At 44.7% G+C, this 25,942-nt stretch overlaps 1 protein-coding gene across 4 annotated transcripts in view; it reads right to left on the bottom strand.

The window, feature by feature from the left end:
• The window catches only part of CTNNAL1 (catenin alpha like 1), a 131,003-nt gene that overhangs the window by 16,084 nt on the left and 88,977 nt on the right, over positions 1-25,942 (bottom strand). For all 4 annotated transcript variants that reach the window (XM_037893398.2, XM_043540314.1, XM_043540315.1 and 1 more), the window contains 2 exons: positions 17,776-17,926; positions 5,539-5,576 (listed from right to left, as the gene is read on the bottom strand). In XM_037893398.2, coding sequence (XP_037749326.1) covers positions 5,539-5,576; positions 17,776-17,926 — 189 coding nt within the window. The remainder of the gene's footprint in view (positions 1-5,538; positions 5,577-17,775; positions 17,927-25,942) is intronic.

Here is a 25,942-nt window from a genome sequence, read left to right as displayed (position 1 = left end):
TGGGGGCACGAAGCTGCAGTGTGCCAAACCAACCTGGCTGACTCCTGGATATCCTCATTAACTGGGAGCGCCACCTTGCATAGTCCTACAGCTGCAGAATATCTAGGAGCTGATGTTGGGAGTCCCTGACCTCCACCAGTGGTACCTGGAGGTCACTGGCTATCCCCTACTGGAGCCCCTCGTACTGCCCATGGTTGTCCACTAGAGATGGTGAAGGTGGAGTGACAGCTTCATCCAGAAACAAGGACAAGATTCCTGTTGGCACTATCGGTTCCTGCAGACCCAGGTCAACGTTCGCCTCCTTGTACTCTTAGGAATCTGGTGGACGCCAGCTAGAAGTAGTGTGGTTGGATTGTGGACAGCTCTGGGACACCTACTGTAGGGGTTCCAGGGGCCCCAGTAAGCCCAAATGGAAGGATCAACCGTGTATGTGGGAGTGGGGGGGAAGGGGGGAAATGACTCCATGGCATCGGGTAGCAATGGTCCCTGGGAAGTCGTATTTGGGAGGATGGCGTTCAGAGTTCTTTGACTGTTTACCAGGACTCAGCTCTCTATGAGGAGATGAACCAGCCAGGGTGTCCAACTCATCCGAATCTAAGAAGTCCTCTGTCTCCACTGCTTAGACCAATGGTTATGGAAGGTTATGCTCTTGCCCAGGGGCTGGAGAGGGGACTGTTCTTTGCTACACCAGAAGACTTGACTGCATCAGTGACGTGCGTGTCTCAGGATGACCAGGTGTTCAGGGCATTTCTAATGGTCAGGATTGACAGTTCCGATACATTCCGGGAAGTTGTAGTTGGGCAGTCCTTGAAGGGCAGGCTGATACCAAGGAACCATCAGGTCCAGCACTTCTGGATGGAGTCAACAGATGTCAGTCCTTGTGTTTTAGAGCTGGTGCCACCAAACGGTACTGACAGATCCTTTTCCTTGTGCGCTTCACCCTCCAGCCTGGGGATCTTTTGCAGTCATGGACCAACAGGATGGGCTCAGGGAGGATGGGCTCCTGCATGTGCTCAGGGAGGAATCCCTTCTTTTATGGGCAGATTTGAATGAGGATCTGTCCTTCCAACCATGTGAGTGCTCCCTCATGGCAGAAGAGACCTTAGGCTTCGCTGGTGTGGGCTCCATTCCTAAGTATGTGCTTGAAGGAGGGCCCCATTAGACTAGCAGCACATGTACAAGGTGGCATCCCTGGCCCAGATCAGAGCGAGGCCTCACAGACTTCTCCTTAAGGCCAATGGGGGCTGCGGGAAGTAGCGCGGGCCGAGGGATTTACTGGTTGCCCTTCCTGCAGCCCCCATTGGCCTGGAACAGCGAACCGTGGCCAGTGGGAGCCAAGATCGGCCGAACCTGTGGATGTGGCAGATAAACAAACTGGCCCGCCAGGGGCTTTCCCTGAACAAGCGGCGGCCCTAGTTTGAGAACCACTGCCTTAAGGTGTTTCCTTAATCAAAGCTTATGAATATTTGTGGTGGAAACGAGTGACAAATGTCGCACTTCACAGCAATATGCATCTCACCCAAGCTGGAGAGAGAGCTTTGGTGACCATCGATCAGAGAAGGAGCAAGGACAGAAGACACTGTACTTGAATGTGGGGACTCTTTGCATAGTCCCACACCAGGATGAGGAAATAACTATTTACACTAACTCTACTTACATAAAAATTATTTATAAATTTGCAGGAAAGGATAAAAAGGATAAGGATAAAAGGACTAAGGATAAAAGCAGGAAAAATCTGTGGGCTCAGGGATTCCAACTCAGGCCATGCAGTGGTGAGAAGGAACTGGAGAGGCGTTGGCCCACATTGCCTCTTATGCCCTCAGTCTGAAGCATGAGGCGAACTACTGCATGCAGGCAGGCCAATGGACCCTGGTTAGAATTTCCTGACTCAGGCAGATGGTGTGCATGCGCGCACATGTGGAATACACAGCACTTGAAGAACAACAAAATATCCAACTACTTCCCATGACAGTTTCAGTGTGTTCCCGTGAAACATTTTGTTTTTGTCAAATCAGCATTTTCCAATAGGAAACTGCTCTGTTGGAAAATGTTTGACCAGGTCTACTTCAGCTATGAATCTGTCCCAGTCTTTTGTGTCTTTGTATCTCCCTCCTTTTCTGTAGCTTTTCTACACTCCGCCTTCCCTTACCCCCCCTTTTTAAGTGCTTTTCTCCCTCCTCTAACCACACACACATATTTCTTCGCTATACTTTATACTACTTTTGCCTGTTTGGTGTTTGTTCTCAAGCAGCGTGGGTGCAGAGCCGGCAATAGGGAACCAACCAGGATTATTCAATTTCTTTCTATATCAAGCTTTTTACACATGAAGCTGCCTCAGAGGAAACTAGGATTCTGACTAGTAAACAGGGCCGTCCTTAGGCATATGCAGCACACAAGGCTGCACAGTGCACCAAAAAATTTGGGGCACCCCTGGGTCTTAGTGTCCACCGTCCTGCCACTTCCTATCCCTGTTCTAACCCTTCCTGCAGGCTCCCACAGCTAGCTGCTGCAGCCTGGTGACACTTACTCTGGAGGGGATCTAGTAACTTAAAAGTGAAAAAGCCTTCCAGCCCTATTAGCACAACATTGAAACTCTTAAAGAGCCATTCAAGAGGTAATGAAGCCATTTAACAGGCATTTGCCAACCCCAGGTATATACTGTCAGTTTCTGAATTTACTAACAAAAACAGTTGTGCATTACTGTAGTGCTTGGATCTTCAGACATATAGTTTATTAAATAAATCCTTCAAAAGACCACTCTTATCTAAAATGCACATTTTTATTTTAATTACTATAGTACAAAAAACTTCCTTCCAAAATCTTCCTGTCTTTTCTGTCCATCCCTTTCTCCCTTCACCTGTTGGGGAGACTAGCCCTTAAAGGGACAACACCCCTTTCCTTCCAGATAGCTGGACAAACGAGTTTTCCTTTCTTTACTTCTATTTGATGAATTAGTTTTAAGAGAACCATCCAGCAAAATCAGTACCTTAGTAAGACATAAAATCCTTTGTTATGCCTAAAATCTTTGGAAACATATTTTTTTAAAGTTGGTGAAATTTCATAAACATGTCTGTTGTTATGGAGATCACACAAAGTAAATTAGTGTTCCCTTTTTCTAAAAGCAATGAACATTGTTATAAACACACTAAACCTCTGACTAATTAATTTAAAATAATGTCTTTGTTTCAGAGTTAAATATGTAGTAATCTGGAATGATTACTTTATGAAGGCTTAAGAGTACATTTAAAACATAAAATCAGCTTAGAAATACTGATTAAGAAAATGTAAAACAGAGAAGAGCTGCATCATGTATTCCATAATAATTAATGTTGTATTCAGCAGGACAGCTGACTTGCCCTTACTACAAAGTTTTTGCAAATAAATCTCTGACAAAACTTCAGGGTCTATCAAAATACCTGTGACTGACATTTTTTATTCCTAAATTTAGTGCTTTTAATTAGGTACCTTCTGCATGTCCAGTCGTCACCTTCTGGCATGCAGTGGAAAACATGCTCCATTTTCTTTTGAAAAAAACATTCTTATGCAATTTCTTTCTAATGTCATTTGCTTCATTTGGGTTCAGGGATTTGGCTGGACGGGGGTGATCAGGGATGGGGAGGGAAGAGAAGGGAGACACATTGGGGAGTGGTGGGGCCGGGCAGAGTGGGGGCGGGGCCTGGGGTAGATCGGGGTGGAGTATGGGCAGGGCCACAGGCAGAAGAGGTGGGCTAGGGAGCTAGCCTCCCCAAGCGGCAGCTTTACCCACCGCCGCCCATGACAGCAGGTAAGAGCGGGTGAGCTCCCGCACACCTAGCAGGCGCTGCAGTGTTCTTAGGCAGGGGCAGTATTTAGAGAGTCGAATGCGCCAGTGCTGCGCATTCTGCCTGAGGGAGAGAGTACGGGGGTCTCTGCGGGGAACTGTGACTGTCCGCCACCGGGAGGTGGGCTGGGTGGCTCGGTATCCTTTGCGGCCTCGTCCCTCCCCTGCACCAGGCTGCGAGCCTAGGCTGCTGTCGGGCATAGGGGCACCAGTTTAATAATACTGCAAAGGGCCCCATAAATCCTAAGGGTTGCCTTGCCAGTAAACCAACAGGAAAGAGTCCATTTATCTTCACAATACTCAACAATGCAACCTCCGTACTCTTTCTTGACCTCTCAACTCTTTTACCCTTCTGCAATGCTCTGTCCTTTAACGCCAGGGATAGCTCAGTGGTTTGAGCATTGGCCTGCTAAACCCAGGGTTGTGAGTTCAATCCTTGAGGGGGCCATTTAGGGATCTGGGGCAAAAAAAAATTGGGGATTGTGCCTGCTTTGAGCAGGGGGTTGGACTAGATGACCTCCTGAGGTCCCTTCCAACCCTGATATTCTATGATTCAATGATTCTAAGAGCTTTCAAAGACAGCAGAGCAGTATGATTTATATCCCCAAACCAAAGCCTACATAGATGGTTCTTCTGGGGCCAAACTATATGTCTGTAGTCACTGAAGCAGTTAACCAAAAAAATTCTAGTCATCTCCCCTCAACCAACTTATCTACTTCCAGAAGGTGACATTCACCCCTTTGCAAAAGGCCCAGCACAGCACCACTTAAATCTGAAGTAACCCCTTAAGTAGGCTCAAGAATGAATGAATTTTATCTTTAAGGTATTATATCTCTTCATTAAGGGTAAAGTAACAGTTAAAGTATTGCTTCTGAAACTGCTGCAGAAGTGTTCAAAGAAGACTTAAGAAGAACAGGTGATTATACCATACCACCAACTCCTCAATGCTACAGGTTTAGAAAAGGGATCAGGGCAAGAGAAAAAGCTGGAGACAATATTATCATTTCCCTTCCCCCATGAGAGGACTAATATGTTATTGTGTTGTATTTATGACTATATTACAAGTAATACTAACAGGACTTACTAGATGGTTTACCAGGAGATGGATATTTTCAGAAACAGTATATTATATACTCTAGATTGATCTGTTGACCTGTTGTGCAGCATAGTAATAAACTGATTTATCACATAAAAAAATGACAAAATCTGAATGAAATTTTTTATTTACAGACAGTAGAGCCTCGTTACCATGGACACCTCCTAGTATGCACAAACAAGTCAATTTTTCCTTCAATAAAGGAGTTACTAACTCAGACAATAGTGCAGGGAGGTGTCAGGTCACAAAACTTATTTTTACAATATATTACAGTGCAGTCAAGATACTGTAATAATCAATGTACTATGGTACATCTTGTAAAAATAAAGTCAGATATTCTGTACATTTCAAACTATAATTAATTAAAATTAAGCTAGAATTGTAAAGTAAATAACAAAAACATATTTTATGATGGATTACCCTGGCTTTTTAAAATGTTTACTCATTTACTAACTAATTCAGTAACTCACAAAGGGCCATACAATCAAGGTGTGCATTAACAAGGTTTTATTGTCTGTATCTTTACAAAGCAGTTAATACGCGAGCAATATGCAAGTTGTGGGGGTCAATTAGTTATCAACAGATGTACAACAACAAAAAAGTAACAACCCACAAAACTTACCCCTGGCCTGGGAAGTGATAGGTAGGCACGCTTCTCTCCTATGAACATAAAAATATTTGTATGCAGATTTTAATGAATACCATAATACTTCTAGTTTCACCCTCCCTTCACTTTAAATTATAAAAGAAACGTACTTATCTGTAATCCTTTCTGAAGTTCACTCAGAATTTCCACTCTTTACCTTGTGCTTCCAGAGACAGACAAGCTGGGAACTCCCCTAGTGTTTAGATTTTAACCCTCAGTCACCAATAGCTGAGCATAAGCCCCTCCCCTTTCACTCCATTCTGACTTCTAGTGCCTCCAGACCCTTCCAGTCAATTCTGAAATGCATGGGAATCAGAACTACTTGAAAGAAAACAAAACCAAAAACCAACAGCATCCCCACTCCACCCAAGGAGAAGACAGGCATATAGACGCTGACTCCGTGGGTGCTCTGGGGCTGGAGCACCCACAGGGAAAAATTAGTGGGTGCTCTGCACCCACCGGCAGCCAAGCTCCCCTCCCCGCCCCACCTCACCTCCGCCTCCTCCCCTAAGCACACCATGTTCCCACTTCTCCCTACCTCCCAGTGCTTGCCACCGCAAAACAGCTGTTTCACGGCGTAACAAGCTCCGGGAGGGAGGGAGGGGGGAGGAGGAGGTGAAGAGGCAGGGGCAGGTCAGGGATTTGGGGAACGGGTTGGAATGAGGGTGGGGCAGGGGTGGGTCGAGCACCCACCAGTGCCAGCAGAAGTCAGCACCTATGGACAGGCAAAAGAATGGAAAAAAAATAAATAAAAACACCACCTTGCCTCAAAAACAGAACCCCAAACTGAGGTGGGTACATGAGTGGGAATCCTGCAAGATGATATCTACAAAGAATTATGAGTAACTAATTCCTTTCCTTAAAAGGTACCATCATCACAGGTTACCCACTCCTAGAAATAATAAAAAGACGATCAAGAAACTGAAATCTTAATATAAAAATAAGTAATGAACATGAGTGCACAGGCACACTTAAAATATGACATATGCAGAACACATGGTATTGTGATATGTTTTACTGGCATGAGTCTGGAATGGCTGCATCACACAGCAGCAGTGAAGCCCCCTGTGAGTTATGCAGGGTTGACCCAAATAAGTGCCAATAAAACCTTTATGATATACAGATATACATTACTGCAGTGTATGCCACATATTTTGTAGAAAAAACTATTTTAGACATGTGTTTAAGAGAATTTTAGAATTTTTTTATGGGAACTATTTCTTTTATTTCCTGAGAAGTCAGGTGCCTTAGTCATTCTGAGTACAACTGAACACGAGAGTCAGAGGGAGAGGAAAAAAAATGAAAATACATTTGAAGTACATCCAAGTAAGCTAAAGAGCTTTCCCACAGATAAACATGTCACAAAAGGGGGACTGTACCATGTGCTGACAACCTTGCATAGCAACTTCAGCTATTGCAGACCTATATTTTTCAAAATTCCACTAAACTTGGATTTTTACTCTGATCCTAAGATAGAAGAGCAGTGATGTGTCTCTTGTTTAGCTAGAAACGGTGACGAATAAGCTACTCCCTGACAGCACAAACTTCTTCAGCTCCATGGGTATATGGCTACAATAATATACATCCATGTCATCCTGGCTCACAGAGGTACAATGGGAGAAGAGAAATATTCACAGGACAAGTACTGATCCTCTGCACTACACATGGCATTATGTGTCCTGAAAAGGTCTGTGTCTTCAGGGGAAGATAAAAATTTGAATCCATTTCAAGAAAGTAAAGAGGTCTGCTCACTTGAAGTGCAAGTACTAAGAGGTGGCCCAAAAACATGGAGACTGAGATGAAAAGAACAAAGACAACAACAGGAGAAATGTCAAAACTTGCCATAGTTCTGGTTAAAAATAATTTTGTGAAGGTAAGAAGGTAGGAAACACTAGAAGACCTTGTGAGAGGGTTCCCAAATTACTTTGACCCTGAAACTCCAATCAATCCAAGAGGTCACTGTACATTTCATCTATTAGGAGATGCGCCCATGACTCAGCAGACTGGTGGAACCTTGTAGAAACAGTGCCCGTTGGGGTAGCCCACATGTCTTTTGAATGTTGGAAGCCATAAGGGTGGCAAAGTATAAAAAATGGGGAAATGGCAATACAACTGTCTCAATTCCTTCCAACTGCAGTAGAGTACAGATCTGGAAAGCATGCCTGGTCTTTCACCAGACCTAGCTAAAAAAAAAATAAATCTCTTTTTGCATTTGTAAATAGTTAGGATTTGTTTTATTATAGTTTTAGTAATTTTAGGAAGTTTTAGAGAGAAAACACTTAGCTAGTATTTGAGCCCCCTAAGATGCTTTTTTGTGCACCTGCCAGTAAAAGAGATCAGACTCTACAGGTTATACCTCTTGCCCAGCAGTTTTTCGAGTCTCATATGCAACTCTCTGGAAAAGGCGTGGTTCTCCTCATGTTATTTCATATGTAAGACCTGCATCTTGAGGGCAAGGAAAGAGGCAGAGAATGCCTCCAGGTAGTCTTATTGCCTTGGCAGCAAAGCTCTAAAGTTCAGAGGCTCTCAGCTCCACAGGTTCTGTGCAGAAACAATGAGAGTCTCTCTGGCTCCCAGCACATCTCTAGGGGTTAAGACAACGCATCTAAAATGGCGACTGGCATCTGAAACTGGAAGCAAGACAGATTCAACAAATATGGATCTGACCAGTGGATCCAAAGGTCAACTGGAACACAGGATAAGTATGTTCACAGTATCATTGCTTTACTCCCCTTCCATTTCCATCAGTTATGAAGGGCCCACAAACATCTGAGGGTTTTCCTCCTAAATCTCTTTCCCAGAACAAGCAGGCTCAAGTTCCCCAGGTTTGCTGCCACCCTCTTCAAAAGCTCTTGGTGGGCCCTTGCATCACCCTGGGGGAAGGTCCTGCTATCACCTCATTGGGCGAAGAGGAGGAGGAGGCAGGTACAGGTGGGTCTGCCAACTCCACCACTTCTGTCAGGGGAGCTTCAGCCGAGGCTGGCTGTCCCTGGGGAGCTTGCTCCAACTCCACATTCAACTCATGGGGTGGGTTGGAGACTGTCGCCGACTGTCTTTCGGATGCCCCTAAGACCAATCAATGCCTTTGCAATGGATGGGGAAACCAGAGGGCCGGCCACTGGCCCTGGGGCTATGCGGTACTGGTGTAGGAGGGGAAAGTGTAGAAGGGAATGCCGACGTCCCCACTGGGTGACCTTGGCCTGCAGGCAGGTCTTCCTCCTCACTGTCAGACCCCGAGGAGGGAGTGACATATATATAGACACGAAGGCTCTCAGTGCCATGACTCCGGTGACTAGTGTCGGCGTTTGGCAGATTGGTGATGGTACCCTGGTGATCGTACCCTGGTGATCGATGCCTCACGCTTTGAGAATGGTGCCGCTCCGCAGGGAGCGGGAGCAAGAGGATAGACGTCTTGGAGACTGCGATGTGCTCGCAGTGATCTGTACTGGCAATCTGGAGACCAGTGACAGGGCTCCAGGGACCAGCACCTCGATCCTCTGGAGCGGTGCCAAGGACTGGGAGACCGACTCGGGTGTTCCCGGCACTGGGCTCTGGCAACTGGTGACGTGCCTCTGCAGGTCTGCGCCAGACTGCCAGTGATTGATGCCGGGACCCCAGGGAACCCTGCTGAGAGTCCAGAGACCAACGCAGGGAACTCTGGCAGGTAAACCGACCTGCATCTGCGGGGTGGTGGGGCACACCCTGCAGTGGGAAGTGGTGCCGCATTGATGGGAGACCACTGGAAGGGTTCCAGGGCAGGTTTACCTCTCAAACGGGGTACCTTACTGGCCGACGTGGGCAGCACTGAAAGACACAGTATGTCCTTAGTGGCCTGAAAGGCCTCCAACATGGATGGCACCGCCAGGTGCCAAGTGCCTCTGCCAGTTCCCAGGGTGTTGGGTGGGTCTGAAAGTGGGCTCGACAGCTCCATGGGAGCTGGAGCTTGGCTAACATCTGAAGCGGAAGAGCTGCCCCACGTGGGTCTTTGCTCTCCTCTCACTCTCTACTTCCCTTTACGGGATGTAGGAGAATGCCCTCTCCTGGCCTTTCTTTGCTTTTTAGCCTGTACCAGGGATGGGGATCAGCACCGCTGCTGGTGGCATGCTCTGCACTGAGGCCATGGTGCTTGGAGCAGAGTCTGATCTCATCGGCTCAGAGGCCAGTGCAAGGGCCAACTCCATAAGGAGTGCTCTAAGACCAATGTCCTGCACCTTTTTGGTCTGCAGCCTGAAGCTCTTGCAAATGTGACACTTGTTGCTCACGTGGATTTTCCCTAAACACTTCAGGCAGCTTCTATGGGGATCACTGACTGGCACAGGTTTTTTGCAGCAGTCACAAGGCTTGAAGCCTGGGGACCAGGGCATGCCCCATCTCTAGGCTACGTCCTGCATGGGACTAACTAATTCTAACTTAACACTAAGGGAACTATACAACTTTAAAACTATACCCAACGAATTCGCTACTAAGCGGAGTTGAAATAGAAAAGCTTGCCAACGCAAGGAGATGTTCCAGCACCATCACTGGTGGTAAGAAGGGAGTGAGGGAGGGGGAACCGGCAGTGCCCCTTATACTGGTGCATACAAGCGTGCCACTCCAGAGGGCGCCAGAGCCAAACCCCTACAGATACCACTAAGGGAAAATCTTCTGGCACTGGTGCCTGGGGTGAGCGCACACACCTACAATGGAATGGATATGAGAAAGCACTCAAAGAAGAAACTTAAGAGAAGAGCAAGAGACAAAACTGATTTTGTAAGTTAAGTTTTCCTTGTGACACATGGTTAATAAAACAGAATGCTTACATCATGTGTGGTTATTAAGACATAGCTCTGGCCATGGGGTATAAAGTAACAAAAAGGACACTGATGCCATGACAAGGCCACCTGAGAAGGCAAGGCATATATGTATACCCACAGCTAGATGACTGGCTGGTCAGAGCCCAATCCCAATAAGCTCTAACATTCCATGAGAACAACTTGCTATTTATTTAAAAAGTTGGGCCAACAGATTAACTGAGGGGAAAAAAATCCTGCATTACCCTAGCTCAAAGAATCATCTTCACTCGGATAGTTTTGGATTTGATACAAGGCAGGCACTCCTACCAGAGGACAGAGGTACTTCAAAATATGTAAGGCTAGAAACACTGACAGGTAACATCAACCAGTGGTGTTCTTCCATAGACTGATAGGCCTCAAGACTTAAAGCATTTATGTAACTCCTTATGCTTGACTAAGAATGAGGCTCTAAAGCATAGGTTAGTGCAATAATACATCCCCAATGTAGACAACGTATCTCTTCTGCTGATGATACCACAAAAGGTGTCAACTCTTTCCACTGGGAGAATCAATGGAGCAACATCCGGAAGAATGTGACCTCCACTAACAATGATCAGTTGTCTCAGATGCTCAAACCTGGACTGCTCACTGAACCACAGATACTGGAATACCCAGGAGGATAAAATACACAATATGAAAGCTGCCGGCAGTCAGATGGTCCCTCAAGTCCAGGTAGCTCTGAAAAAGGACATTATACTGTGTAGAAGTGGTGCCTAAACCATCAGATACATCCCATAGTTCATCTGGCATGGAAACATCCTGGTGGACCAGCTCAGCCAAAATCTTCAAGACAAACAGTCTTTGTTGGTCTCTAACTGCTTCAAAAACTTAATTGCTCAGGTCAAATTTAAGAGATCTTGCTAAATCACAGAACACCATCTACTTCCATCTGTTAAAAACATCTCTATTTATGTGAATAATTGTGGACAAAAATCTCTCTCCAACCACAGCCCCAGTCTCAATTTCAGAGTACTTATTATACCTCTCATCCATGAGACCATCCATATCCTCTATAAAAGGTGCACCTTACAGCCATTTGAGCTCACAATCCAGAAGCAGAAAACAAGAGCATGCTTGGTATCTTGTAGATAAATGTTTTATTAATGGACTATAAGTGAATAGAGAATGCTCTGGTGAAAGACAAATACCACCTGGCACTTAAACTTAGTGCTTACTGGGGTAATGAAACCCCTTTTTGGATCCACAGCTTATTGCCTTAACAACATGAAAAAGGTAAACAAGTTCCAGGGTCTTATAGCTGACCCTCCTATTACAATCTTCAATACATGACGAAGTGGTCCTTCACCTACAACCAAAATTCCTTCCAAAAGTGGTGGCTGATTAACACGGTAATCGCACTACAAGTCGGCCAGCATTCTTTCCAGGACCATACTTCCATCAAGAAGAAGCCAAGTTACCCACACTAGAGGTGAAGCGGGCATCAGGGCACTAACTGTCTACCTAAACAGATCAAAAGAACACAGAAAATCATTCAGGTGTTTCCACTGCCCCAACATCTGTCCAAGTGGACCAATCTTTGCACTGAAGAGTGTTATAAATTAGCAAATGTTCTGGATGACATCTCAGGTGTGCCAAGCTGTCTGATTAAGGGGTCTCATTACTATGGCAAAAGCAGGTACAAAGCAACAAGAAAGAAAACCATCAAAGAAGCTATCTAACTAGCACCAAAAATCCCAGTTCAAAAGTGTCAAATACTGAGGTCTCCTTGGTGCTATTCATGCAATTTCCAAGTGAAAAGCTGAAAACTCTTGCTGTCAGAGGAAAATGGGCACATCGAGACTGTCGCAGCATAGCCACAAGTGCACAGAGACCGAAACGAAAATGGAAGCTTTTGCATGCACATGCACATACATACACACAACCATCAACAAAGGAACGGAGTAGAAAAAGAGTGTAAACAAAAGTAAGGGAAACAGCAGCAATCATCAGAAGAGAAGAAACAAAACCAACATACAACTCAGGTGAGGAGTGTCTTTGCTGACTGTACTAAAAAAACCGGCATGAAGACTCTAGAAGGGCATTGGTAGTTGAAAAAGGCACAAAAGTGAGGTGCTCAACTACCAGTGCCTAAGAGGGGCAAAATGCTAAGAGCTAGGAGTTCCCAGCTTGTCTGTGGTGGAAGCGAAAGACTTATGAGTGAGAATTCTGTGTGCATTTTGTTGCCAAGGTAGGTGCAGGTAAGATTATTCTCAGAAAATTTTTTTTAAGTCACTAGATACAAGATCACGTCTTCCAAAGGCAAAATTATTCAAGCCCAGGATAAGTCATCCTTGACAAGGAGATCATCCACATCAATTTATTCATGGATTTTAGATCTATAATATGAGTTATGCGTACACACAAAATATTTTATATTTACATTTAGTCATTTTGGGATCCAGCTGTCAATACAATCGTCAAAAAGAATATGCGCCATACCTTGGTTCTTCTTTCTCTTTACCTTCCTTTACTCCATTCTCTATCTACTGATGTATTTTTTCCCTCTCTCTTTTTCAACATTTAATCATTTCACCTCTCCTTTCTCCTTCCATCTTCCTTGTTACTGTTCCACCTTCTAATACTTCTATCATTATTTTCCCCTCAGTTTCTTCCAGTCTCTTTCTTTTCACCTTGTCCTTGTGTCATCCTCTTTTCCCATCACATGCCACCTCAATACTACTCCTCAGTTTTCTCCCTGCTCCTTCAGTCTCTGTCCCTTCCAAAACTACTACACCTTTGTTTGCCTTCACCACTCTTCTCCCCCACAAATCCTAACATCTAATCAACTCTCTCATATCACGTAGAGACAGGAGGACAGGGGGGAGGACCACTAAAGGGGAAGGTATTCTTTTACCACTTCTCAAGGCATGGGGAGCTGTCAGAGGATTCTTCTTCACACACCACAGAGCAGAGGGAGATTGAAGAAGGGGAAAATGCTCTGCTCACTTGCTCCCTTTCCCTCAATGAGAAAGACATCCACTAACTGCAGTGGTTGGATCAGGCACTCTGTTCTAGGGCAGACTGAACTCAACTCTCCCTTACTCAGGAAACAACTGTTTGGTAGGGACAGTCCTGCAGACCAATGCAGTAATTCTCTCATGAGGTATAGGCCCAGTTCCCTTGCAGCCCTGTAAAAGCCTGTTTATCATAAAAACAATTAGCCAAATTTAACCTAGGTGTAATCTGGAATAACTCCACTGAAATAAATGGAGTTGCATCTTCCTACCTCCAGGGTGAATTTGGCCCCTTTTATTGAAGGCTTTCTATTTAATCTATGTCAATTATCAAATCTTAGTTTGCCAAGTGCATAGCTTGCTAATACTTTTAATAAACACTGATGTAAAATCAATTGCATACCTGCTTATCCAATCAACAGATGAGACAAACACACTTTGAAACAACAACACAGAAAATGCTTACTTTATTAGATGTGCCAAGAACATTCGGTTGCTCTTCAGTGTTTGTCAACAGCAAAGGTTTCTTTCTCTCAGGCTTTTAAATAATAGTTCTACCATACTCTCCATATCAAATGCAAATGTTTCAGAGGGACAATACAAAATTACATTATTTTAAAAACTCTGAATTTCAGAATTAAGGAGAAAAGGCACCATCTTCCTACATTTTTATCTTCTATTATACAGACTCAATCATACTCCTCATAAGAGCAAAATATTTCTCACATTTGTCCTAAGTAGAATAAAGATGACTTTACCAATCTCAGTTTTACAATAAATAGTATAATTTACAAGGGGAAACAAGATCAGATGCTAATATGTTATCAAGCCCTACACTGTGACTGAATGTGATGAGATTATTACTTGATGAAAGCATCCACAAATTCTGTCATCTCATGACGACGTGATGATTAAATATTTAGCCTCATCCTTCACCTATTATCAACTGGTTTCTAGAAAACAATGTAATGCTGAAACTGGTAAAGTGATTTTTAGGGTTATTGCTGGTAGCCATTGCCACTAAGGCAAGCCACATTTGGAAGTCCATGGAGGTACTATCATAAGTACTTAATTTGATTTGTGGCTTATGATAATACTTAAGTGAAACATAATGGAGAATTAAGTGAAACATAATAGAGAATACAAAGAGGGGTTCACCCCCATTTTATTTTTCTATCAGGGTCCTTTTAAAAAAGGTAGCCCCCCCCCTCCCCCTTTATAATAGCCAATTAAAGTCAAAAGGCTCAGTTGTGTCCCTCAGCAGGCTGAGCCATGGTAGGAAGGAGGAGCAGGCACACTGCTCAAGTAGCACTGCCTGAAGACATGCCTAACATAATGCTTTTTGGGTGCTATAAACATGTAGAAATATGTCCCTGGCTGCACCTTTAGAACAGGAATAGCCAACATCTACTGCAGCCCTGCTGATACATGGTATGAGGTTTCTTTGATTGCTGGCAAGTGCTATCCACCTCCTCCCCCCAACTTCCAAGTCTGGCAATCATATAATGCGCTGCCTTATGCACAGGTACGCTAAGAAACAGGTAGACAGCACAGTCTCCTCTTCAGAATGTCCAGGGCAGCAACCACAATTTGGCCCCAACTGTCATGGTGCATATTAACCATACAGCTATACAGAACCCATACAGCTTGTGGCCACTGCCTATGGAAGACTATAGGAAAAGTAATTGTTGCAAACAGGACACACTAGGATTGTCCTCTAACCCAGTGCTTCTCAAGCTATCTGATGTGGGGGATCGGCAATTTTTTTTTTCCAATGTGCGCACAGACCGGCTGCCGATGACTCGCGAACTGGCACCGGTCTGCGGACCACCACTTTGAGTAGCACTGCTCTAACCTACTTCAAAACCCATATTCAATTTTTGTGGGTGATGAGTAAATACTTTGCTGCAAAACAGCACTGTTCTGCTCTAACATTTAAAATATAACAAAACAAACACCCAAAAAGTTTCCCCCCATCCCAATGAGGTAACATGAAACTATTTCCTAAATACGTAAGAATTCAATAGATTTCAAACTGCATAGTCAGTCTTAAAACCTTCTATTTTTACATAACTTGTAGTAAATATAGTTAGCATTTGATACAACATAATTTAAAACACAGAATCATTCTGCTACTAAAGAAAGAAAGTTGGGTTATTCGGACATAACTAATCCCAAACTATTTTGATTTCCTTGATAAATGGTCTCTAAAGCATTGGAACTTGTTCAAGACATGCAAAGATATCTTCAGTTATAACCCTAACCATAAATCTGAACTTGTCTTCTTTGTGATGTCACATTATAACAAAGCTGTTTTTTCCAAGAGCACAATTGACCTGCATTTGCCAATTGGAATTAACCTACGTACATAGTTCTTGCTGAAATTCCAAAAATATAAATTCCCTTAACTCAGAGAAAGTTAATAGTCCCAGTTTAGCGACTGATCCTGTGAGGTAATGAATGCCGTCTGAGGGCTCTCATCTTCTTACAAGATCAGGCCCATAAACAGGATCTCATATCCAATAGTTCTGGAATAAGATGAGGAACAGGTGGAACATGAACACGCGTTTCCCTTTGTTTTCATATGCCTAACTATGCTATACCACATGCTGCTTATTTAGCCCTGTTCATAGTTTTAGTACATTTTAATTCATACTTCATAAAACATCACGGATAATATGTGACTTCACACCAAGAAAGCCAACAATTTTTCAGGTGAATTCCCTGTAGCAGAAGTTCACCAAAATACAAAAATGAAGGTTTACCAGTTTGACACTTTGATAATCTTTGAAAGAATCCTATTGTTAGTTAGTGAAGTACTGTATGTAATGACAATCTGTCTACCCTGATTCAGAACATACAGTGATACCTTCGATCTGAAAAAATTGTGTTAAATCCCTTTGTTTGTCTAATTTTTAACCAAATCATTGCACTTCCCTGAGTAATTTTTCTTAAAACACAAAACAGATTCAAGATATTTAGGCTTGTAAGGATTACATTTTTATCAATAAATGTAGATTTCGCCCCCCCCCCCCCATATTTCCATGCATGATGACTGAAATTTACAGCTAGGCGAAGTTAGAAAAATACAAGAAAATGGTGTTAGGGAACTTGCTAGAGTTTGATGTATGGATATTCGCTTTGTATATTCTGACGTGCTCTGACAATTTGTGTTTTAACACTTCTGAAGCTTTAACTTTTTGAATCTCAACGTCTCCTGTCATTAAATAATTATTGTCTGATCCCCCCTCCCCACAATAATTTCCTGCAAGTGTGAAAATTTAAATCTATAAAATTTTTTTAAACATGCTTAAAAATAAACAGCAACGTTTGCCATTAAAATTATTTTAAAAAATAAACATAATTCTGCCAAGCCTACATATATGGCATGTTACATTGTACCTCTATATTATAACCTGAAGAATGACACAAGCATTTAACTGCACAAAAGTGATATGCCAAGCTGCACGGAAGACAAACTTTTTGAAGAAAATTTAAATTACATAAAAATAAACACCAGGCTATTTTCTTAAATTTTGAAAAAAGAATACCATATAGAGGGGATACTAAAATGAGAGTAAACACCAATTTGTTCTTGAAAGTTCCATGGTTGCATTCTACATGTTGTACAAATACCAGTTAACTTACCAACCAGAGAAAACATCCCAAGATTGTGTGGTGTTGTCAGAGATTCCATCCAGGAGAAAGGACAGCAGTTCAAAAATCAAATAGCTACATTCACTACATTATGAAGTGAATAAAATTCAAGCCGATAGTACAGAATTAAAATAAATATTTTATTTTCCAGGAATACTGGACAATGAAAAGCCTACCAGAATGGAAAAATTTTGAAAACCTCAAAGACTACACTTCAAAAATAAAACTGAAATGCTAATACTAATCATACTAAATCCCTATGATGAAACTATACTTGTCATACAATTCAATTTACTTTCTGTTTACAATTTATGAGAATTTTGATTAGTATCACTCAGTGACATCAGGTCATGACACTAGATGAGTATGAAAACCATATAACTCCTTCAGCCTTTAGCCTCCATTCCTGCAAAGGTTTACGAAGTGTTTAACTTTATGTACTGTGAACAGTGGGACTAGTCAGAGTGCATGAAGTTTAGCACATGCATATGTTTTTACAGGATCTAGATTTTAGCCTTAGTTTTTAAAATCAAGTATTCTGTATTTTATTTAGCAGATCTGATAATTATACTCCAATCCATTGTTTCTATAAAACCAATATACTGAACTGATGTAATATTACTTAAATACCAAGTTGTCATATTAAAAAAAAGGAGTGTTTATTTTTTAATCCATCTGCAGAAAACAGCATATTTGCTAGACCGCAGCTTAGTAGAACAGGTAAAATACCCGGAATGCTGCACTTGTGTTATGATGAACAGCACTCTTACCTCTTCTTCCCTCAAACACATCATTGATTTCTCTCACCAACATGGACATGTCACTCAGCTGGGACTCCCAAGCCTCACAGAACACATCAAGATTTTCTTTTGCAATCTTACTAGATGGATGTAATGTCAGTGTTTCTGCAGCAGAAATTATCTGAAAAAAATGCAATCAGAGCAACAAATGTTAAAAACCCATCTTCTCATGTAACGTTACAAGCTAATTTGCAAATGCCTCCACACACAAAACAAGAAACAATGTCAACAGTAAGAAAGAGTTAATATTACATCTGTTGACCAAAGACGGGTTATATTTCTAAGGCCTTTCGCTGGAACATTCTGGTATTATATGTATTTGTGAATATGCAGTTTTTTAAAAATCAGCATGGACAAAGAGTTCTAGCATATTAGACAACAGGAAAGAGAATGAAAAGAATACAAGTATTTCGTGACCCCACTAATTTTAGTTTTATATCCTGCAAACTGCTACAAATTTGAATAATCCTTACATGTGCAAATAATCCCACTGAAGTCAGAAGAACCATGTTCATAAGTAAGAATTACTTATGTATAAGGGTCTGCAGGACTATTCCTGCGGAACATGTTGCTTTTTAAAACCAAGTACATGATATTTTCAACTCCTCCACTCTAGTCTGTTATATTCTATCAAAATTAGTTTGGTTTATTGAGATTATGTAACTTTTTTATAGTGTTATTGTAGCCATCATGGCCTCAGGATATTAGGGAGACAACATGGGTGAGGTAATATCTCTTTTATTGGACCAATTTCTGTTGTTGAAAGAGACAAGCTTTTGAGCTTACACAGAGCTCGTCTTCAGGTCCGGGAAAAGTGTCCCAACTAAATACAAGGTGGAAGAAATGGTTACTTACTTTAACTGTGTTTCTTCGAGATGCGATGCAGACATGTATTCCACTTATGTGTGTACACGCCGGAGCCAGAGAATTTTGCACAGTAGTACCCGAAGAGGGGCGGTGCTTGGGCAGCACCACCCCAACCCTCCTCAATTACTTTACACTGAATGCCCAGAGACTAGAATCCAATGCAGAGGGGATGGAGAATGAGTCGTGGAATACACGCCTGCCTCATGTCTCGAAGAACCACAATTACACTTAGTAGCCACTTCTTCTTCAAGTATAGGCAGCCATGTATTCCACTTAGGTGACTCACAAGCAGTACCCATCCCTGGAGGCAGGGCTCAAAGTCTACTTAAACAAGGATTGCAGGACCTCCCTACCAAAACTTTCATCCACTCTGGAAAATGCAATAATGGTGCATAAATGTGTGCATGGACGACCACATAGCAGCCCTGCAAATGTCCCATACTGAAATGTCACTGAGGAATGCTATTGACATCCCTTGCGCTCTCGTAGAACAAGCTCACAACCACTGAAGAGGCACTGCCAAAGCTATTTCATCTGCAGTCTTGATACAGGATGTCATCCATCTAGAGGGAGTCTGGAAAGAGACTGCTTTCCCTTTCATACGATCTCCATATGACACAAACAGGTTTAGTCCTGTCCAAGTAGAAGGCTAGATATTGCCTGGCACCTAACGTATAGAGATGCTGCTCTTCTGGAGATGAATGCGGCTTAGGAAAGAACACAGGTAAATATACCTCCTACTTCAAATGCAATTGAGAAACCATTTCAGACAAAAAATTTGGGTATGGTCATAAAGTCACTTTGTCCTTGGAGACTTGGGTATAAGGAGGTTCTACCATCAGAGTCTGCAACTCAGAGACTCTCCTTTTGGATGTTACTGCAACCAGCAGGGCTGTCCCTAGGGAGCTACAGGGCCCAGAACAGATGTTTCTCACTTCCGGGGGGTGCTCCCCACTGCCTCTTCCCACCCCCACTCTGCTCCTTCCCCACCCCACCTCTTCTCCTCCCAGGTCGACCCCCTCCCCCGAGTGCGTTGCGCCCTCGCTCCTCTCCCCTACTCGCCAGTGCCTTCTGATGCCGCAAAACAGCTGATCAGCGATAGGCGCTGGGAGGGAGGGGGAGGTACTGATCAGCGGGGCCGCCGGTGGGCAGGAGGTGCTGGGGATAGGCAGAGGTTGGTAGTGGGCTCCTCCTCGCCCCCCCCCCCCACTTCACCTCCCCACCTGCTTCCTCACTAAAGCGCAGAGCCCTCAAAGCTTGGGGCCCGGGGCAGCCACCGTAACATAGGGACGTCTCAGGCTACCAGGAACGCAGTTTTCTGACACAAAAAGTGGAAAGGGACAAGATGCCAGGCACTTGAACAGAGGTCCCATTAAAGCCACTTGGACCATGTAAGGTCCCACAGAGGAACCGGCCCTCAGATCGGAGGATGGAGATGAAGAAGCTCTTTTAAGACTCTTGCTACCATGGCATTAGAGAAGACTGATCTTCCCAGATCGGGGGGATGAAACAGTGCTATTGCTGCCAGGTATACTCTCAACGAACTAAGTGCAAGGCCCAACAACTGAAGGTACAGCAAGTATTCCAAGATGTACTGAATAGAAACCAATGTCAGCTGAACTCCATGGGCCAATGGCCACACCAAAAACCGCTTCCATTTAGTTGAACAGGCCGTTCTGGTAGAAGGCTTTGTACTGCTGAAGAGGATCTGTTGAACAGCCTCCGAACACTGCATTTTCTCCTCATTTAGCCACGAAGCAAGCCATGCCAGGAGATACAGGGAGCTGAGCACAGGATATATGATGCAACCATGATCCTGGGTGAGTAGCTCAGGATGGAGAGGAAGGGGTATGGGAAACTGAATTAACAGCACAAGAAGATCGTACAACACTTGCCTTGGCCATGCCAGGGCAATGATAATGAGATTGGCCTGATCCACCTTCAGCTTGAGGATGGCCTGTGGAATGATTGGGAGAAAAGCATACAGGAGAACTGATGGCAAGCTGAGGTAGAAAGCGTTGGACAGGGAGTTCGGATCGAGGCCCCATCTAGAGCAGAACAGATGACATTTCCTGTTGTCCCTTGTGGCAACCAGGCTGATCAATGGAATTCCCCAAGCTGCGAAGATGACCCAGAGAATGCTTGTCTTCAGAGACCACAGGTGACTCAGGGAAAAATTCTTGCTGAGATGGTCCTATCAGAGTATCTCCTTGATGGAGTATCAGTATCTCCTTGATGGAGAACGACCACAACCTGATCACCTACTGGCAGAGCGTCCTGGAGTGTGCTCCCCCTGGCCTGTTCACATAATACATCGTGGTGGTACTGCAGATAAGTATGTGAACCATGAGTCTCGGATACAGTACAGAAAAGCATGAGATGCATTGTAGATGGCCAAAAGCTCAGCACATTGATGTGCAGTGAGAACTCCTGCTCTGACCAGACTTTGAACTTTCAACAACCCCAGATGTGCTCCCTAGCCCATCAGGGAGGTGTCGGTGACAACAGACCTGGTTGAAAAGGGCCAGATGAAGGGAACACCCTGATAAACATTCTCTGGAAGCTTCCACCACTGCAAGGAGTCCAGGACCTGTGGATGGATACAGACCACTCTGTTCAAGGAGGGAAGAATCAGATGGTAAACTGTCCTGGGCTACAACTGAAAGGGGTGAAGAGACAACACTGCAAACTGTCTGCCTGCATGCAGGTGGTCCATGTGGCCAAAGAGCCTCAGGCATATCTGAACTGTGATGGAAGGCTGATACTGCAGGCTGAGGCAAAGGTGGTGAACTGCCTGAAAACAGTCAATTGGCAAAAATATTCTTGAATTTGGAGAGTCTATTAGGGACCCAATGAACTCAATTTTCTGAGTAGGAGCCACAGTTGACTTTCCAGTGTTCGGGATGAGACCCAGATGGTCGAGCAAGCACAGTGTAGTGTTGGCCTGCCCCTCAGTAACCAGTCGTCCAGATATGGGAAGATGTGGATTCCCTTCTTCCTGAGGTATGCTATCACCATGACCATGCAGTTGGTAAAAACCCAAGGGGCAAAAAAGAAGCTGAAAGGAAGCATCTAATACTGAAAATGGTGCTCTGCTATGACAAATTGAAAGGATTTTCTGTGTCTCAGCAAAACTGCCACATAAAAGTAGGCTTCTGGAGGTCCAGAGCAACAAACCAGTCATTCTGAGACAATGCAGGGAGGATAGTTGATAGAGTGACCATTTGGAACCTCATGTATCTGATACACTTGTTGAGGCCACGAAGGCTAAGGATACGTCTTACCCTTAGAGTCAGAATGGGTGTTTGTGGGTGAGAGGATGGCGCCAGAGGAAGGCATATTGACTGGCCAAACTGTGGATCTGAATGCCGCCTCCTCTGAGACATACGCCCCTTTCTGGGGTAGTCCATCCATCTCAGAGAAAGGCTACAGACCATACTGCTGCTGCTGACAACCACCAAAGTGGCATCTATGCACTGCTCTTTATACACCCCTAAGGACCAAAAGGTAGCCTGAGAGTCCTTGAAGGAGTGCAGTGTCTTTTCTGAAAAAAGCACTCCGCCGTCGAAGGGCAAATCCTCTGTGGCCTGTTGCATATCGAGAACAATATCTGAATTCTGCAGCCCGGATATCTCTCTCATGGCCATTGTCGAGGCCATAACTCTGGCTGAAGTATCCATGATGTCCTGTGCGGACTGCAGCAAAGTCTTAGCCAACAACAGCCTTCGGTGATGAATGCCTGAAATTCCTCCCTCAAGTCTTTTGGCAGCTGGTCCGCAAACTTAAGACATAGCCGTCCAGTTCACAAAGTCGTATTTGGACAGGAATGCCAGTTGGTTAGCAATGTGCATCTGCAAAGAAGAGGTGTAAATCTTCCTACCCATAGGTCCATCCATTCAGAGTCCTTATCCTTATGACTTAAATCTGCCCTGCTGGGTTCTATCATTCACCATGGTTAAGACCAGGGAATTTGGGGCTGGATATGAGTAAAAACCCTTAAATCCCTGCACCTGTATGAAGTAGCTTTTCCCCATGTGCTTTGCAGTAGGCGGTACTGAAGCCGGTGCACTCCAGAGAACCTTGGCAAGCTCTAAGAGCACACTGTTAATAAGGAGGAAGACTCTCCCGGGGCAGATGGCTGCAGGATATCCAACAGCTTATGGGTATTCTGCAGCAACTCTGCTTGAATACCCAGGGAAGCAGCCAAGTGCTGCAAAAGGTACTGATACACCTTAAATCTTCCAGTAACAAAGGAGAAGAAGAGACAGGCACCTTGGAATTGTGCAGGGACAAAGCTGAAACAGTTAACTGTGCCAGAGCTGGATCTTGCTCCAGGACTGACAGACCTGGACAGGATGACTTTGGAGGCTCCACAATGGGAAGGTTCACTGGTAGCTGGGCCCATGGCAGAGCGACAGTCACCACCACAAACGTGCTCAGTGATCTCACCTTAGTGTGAGATGAGGAATCATAGAATATCAGGGTTGGAAGGGACCTCAGGAGGTCATCTAGTCCAACCCCCTGCTCAAAGCAGGACCAATCCCCAATTAAATCATCCCAGCCAGAGCTTTGTCAAGCCTGACCTTAAAAACTTCTAAGGAAGGAGATTCTACCACCTCCCTAGGTAACGCATTCCAGTGTTTCACCACCCTCCTAGTGAAAAAGTTTTTCCTAATATCCAACCTAAACCTCCCCCACTGCAACTTGAGACCATTACTCCTTGTCCTGTCCTCTTCCACCACTGAGAATAGTCTAGAACCATCCTCTTTGGAACCACCTCTCAGGTAGTTGAAAGCAGCTATCAAATCCCCCCTCATTCTTCTCTTCTGCAGACTAAACAATCCCAGTTCCCTCAGGCTCTCCTCATAAGTCATGTGTTCCAGACCCCTAATCATTTTTGTTGCCCTTCGCTGGACTCTCTCCAATTTATCCACATCCTTCTTGTAGTGTGGGGCCCAAAACTGGACACAGTACTCCAGATGAGGCCTCACCAATGTCGAATAGAGGGGAACGATCACGTCCTCGATCTGCTGGCTATGCCCCTACTTATACATCCCAAAATGCCATTGGCCTTCTTGGCAACAAGGGCACACTGTTGACTCATATCCAGCTTCTCGTCCACTGTCACCCCTAGGTCCTTTTCCGCAGAACTGCTGCCTAGCCATTCGGTCCCTAGTCTGTAGCTGTGCATTGGGTTCTTCCGTCCTAAGTGCAGGACCCTGCACTTATCCTTATTGAACCTCATCAGATTTCTTTTGGCCCAATCCTCCAATTTGTCTAGGTCCCTCTGTATCCTATCCCTGCCCTCCAGCGTATCTACCACTCCTCCCAGTTTAGTATCATCCGCAAATTTGCTGAGAGTGCAATCCACACCATCCTCCAGATCATTTATGAAGATATTGAACAAAACCGGCCCCAGGACCCCTGGGGCACTCCACTTGACACCGGCTGCCAACTAGACATGGAGCCATTGATCACTACCCGTTGAGCCCGACAATCTAGCCAACTTTCTACCCACCTTATAGTGCATTCATCCAGCCCATACTACTTTAACTTGCTGACAAGAATGTGACACTGTGGGAGACCGTGTCAAAAGCTTTGCTAAAGTCAAGAAACAATACATCCACTGCTTTCCCTTCATCCACAGAATCAGTAATCTCATCATAGAAGGCGATTAGATTAGTCAGGCATGACCTACCCTTGATGAATCCATGCTGACTGTTCCTGATCACTTTCCTCTCATGTAAGTGCTTCAGGATTGATTCTTTGAGGACCTGCTCCATGATTTTTCCGGGGACTGAGGTGAGGCTGACTGGCCTGTAGTTCCCAGGATCTTCCTTCTTCCCTTTTTTAAAGATTGGCACTACATTAGCCTTCTTCCAGTCATCTTGGACTTCCCCCGTTCCGCACGAGTTTTCAAAGATAATGGCCAATGGCTCTGCAATCACAGCCGCCAATTCCTTTAGCGCTCTCGGATGCAACTTGTCCGGCCCCATGGACTTGTGCACGTCCAGCTTTTCTAAATAGTGCCTAACCACCTCTTTCTCCACAGAGGGCTGGCCATCTACTCCCCATGTTGCGATGCCCAGCGCAGCAGTCTGGGAGCTCTCCTTGTTAGTGAAGACAGAGGCAAAGAAAGCATTGAGCACATTAGCTTTTTTCACATCCTCTGTCACTAGGCTGCCTCCCTCATTCAGTAAGGGACCCACACTTTCCTTGGCTTTCTTCTTGTTGCCAACATACCTGAAGAAGTCCTTCTTGTTACTCTTGACATCTCTTGCTAGCTGCGGCTCCAGGTGCGATTTGGCCCTCCTGATTTCATTCCTACGTGCCCGAGCAATATTTTTATACTCTTCCCTGGTCATATGTCCAACCTTCCACTTCGTGTAAGCTTCTTTTTTATGTTTAAGATCCGCTAGGATTTCACCGTTAAGCCAAGCTGGTCGCCTGCCATATTTACTATTCTTTCGACTCATCGGGATGGTTTGTCCCTGTAACCTCAACAGGGGGGACCTCCATGACCAAGGAGCATCTAATGGATTACATGGAGTTCACTGGTATGGGTAGGGCACCAGTTGGCCACTGGCCCCCATCCCGACCACTAGATGAGTGCCAATCCTGGTACACATAGTGCTCCATGAATGGCCTGTGATGAAGGTCAGACGATAGAGAGCGAGAGGAGGAAAACCCCAACCTGGGTGCCAACGAGTCCTCGGCTTCAGGGGAGAAAGGTGGAGCCAGCTCTGAGGTTGTGAGCAATTGGTCTGACTCAACTGTAGCCCAGAACGAACAGGGAACTGACAGTGATGGCAGAAACGGTACTGGCAGCATCCAGTATGCCTTTGTCATTTCCAGTGCTGGCAGTGGCGTCGACCCCGAAGTCGGCAGCAATACTGAGGTGACTGACTGTGCTGAAGTGCAGGGCACTGAGTGCCACCTTTGTAACAACAGTGACATCCACAGCAGGGACACGGAAGAAGTTCCCGGCACCAAGCAGGTCCCTTGTACAGAGCCTGGCACCAGCCCCACTTCCACTGACTATGGAAGGGAAACATAGGTTCAGCAGCCTACCCAGCCAACAGGGCTATAAACAATGCAGCCCCGGCAAAGTCCAGGACGAAGTGAGAGATGGGACAGATAGGAAGAGGAGGGCCATTGCCATCTGATATGCCACCAGCATGTAAACAGCTGGTGCTCGCACTGCCCTCATTGGTACTGGACTTGACGGATGCTTTGGGGCCAGAACTGGAGTCGATGGTGTGGGGTCACT

The sequence above is a fragment of the Chelonia mydas genome, chromosome 2 (genome assembly GCF_015237465.2).
Source record: "Chelonia mydas isolate rCheMyd1 chromosome 2, rCheMyd1.pri.v2, whole genome shotgun sequence".
NCBI classification, from domain to species: Eukaryota; Metazoa; Chordata; order Testudines; family Cheloniidae; genus Chelonia; species Chelonia mydas.
This window is presented reverse-complemented; position numbering and strand designations above follow the sequence as displayed.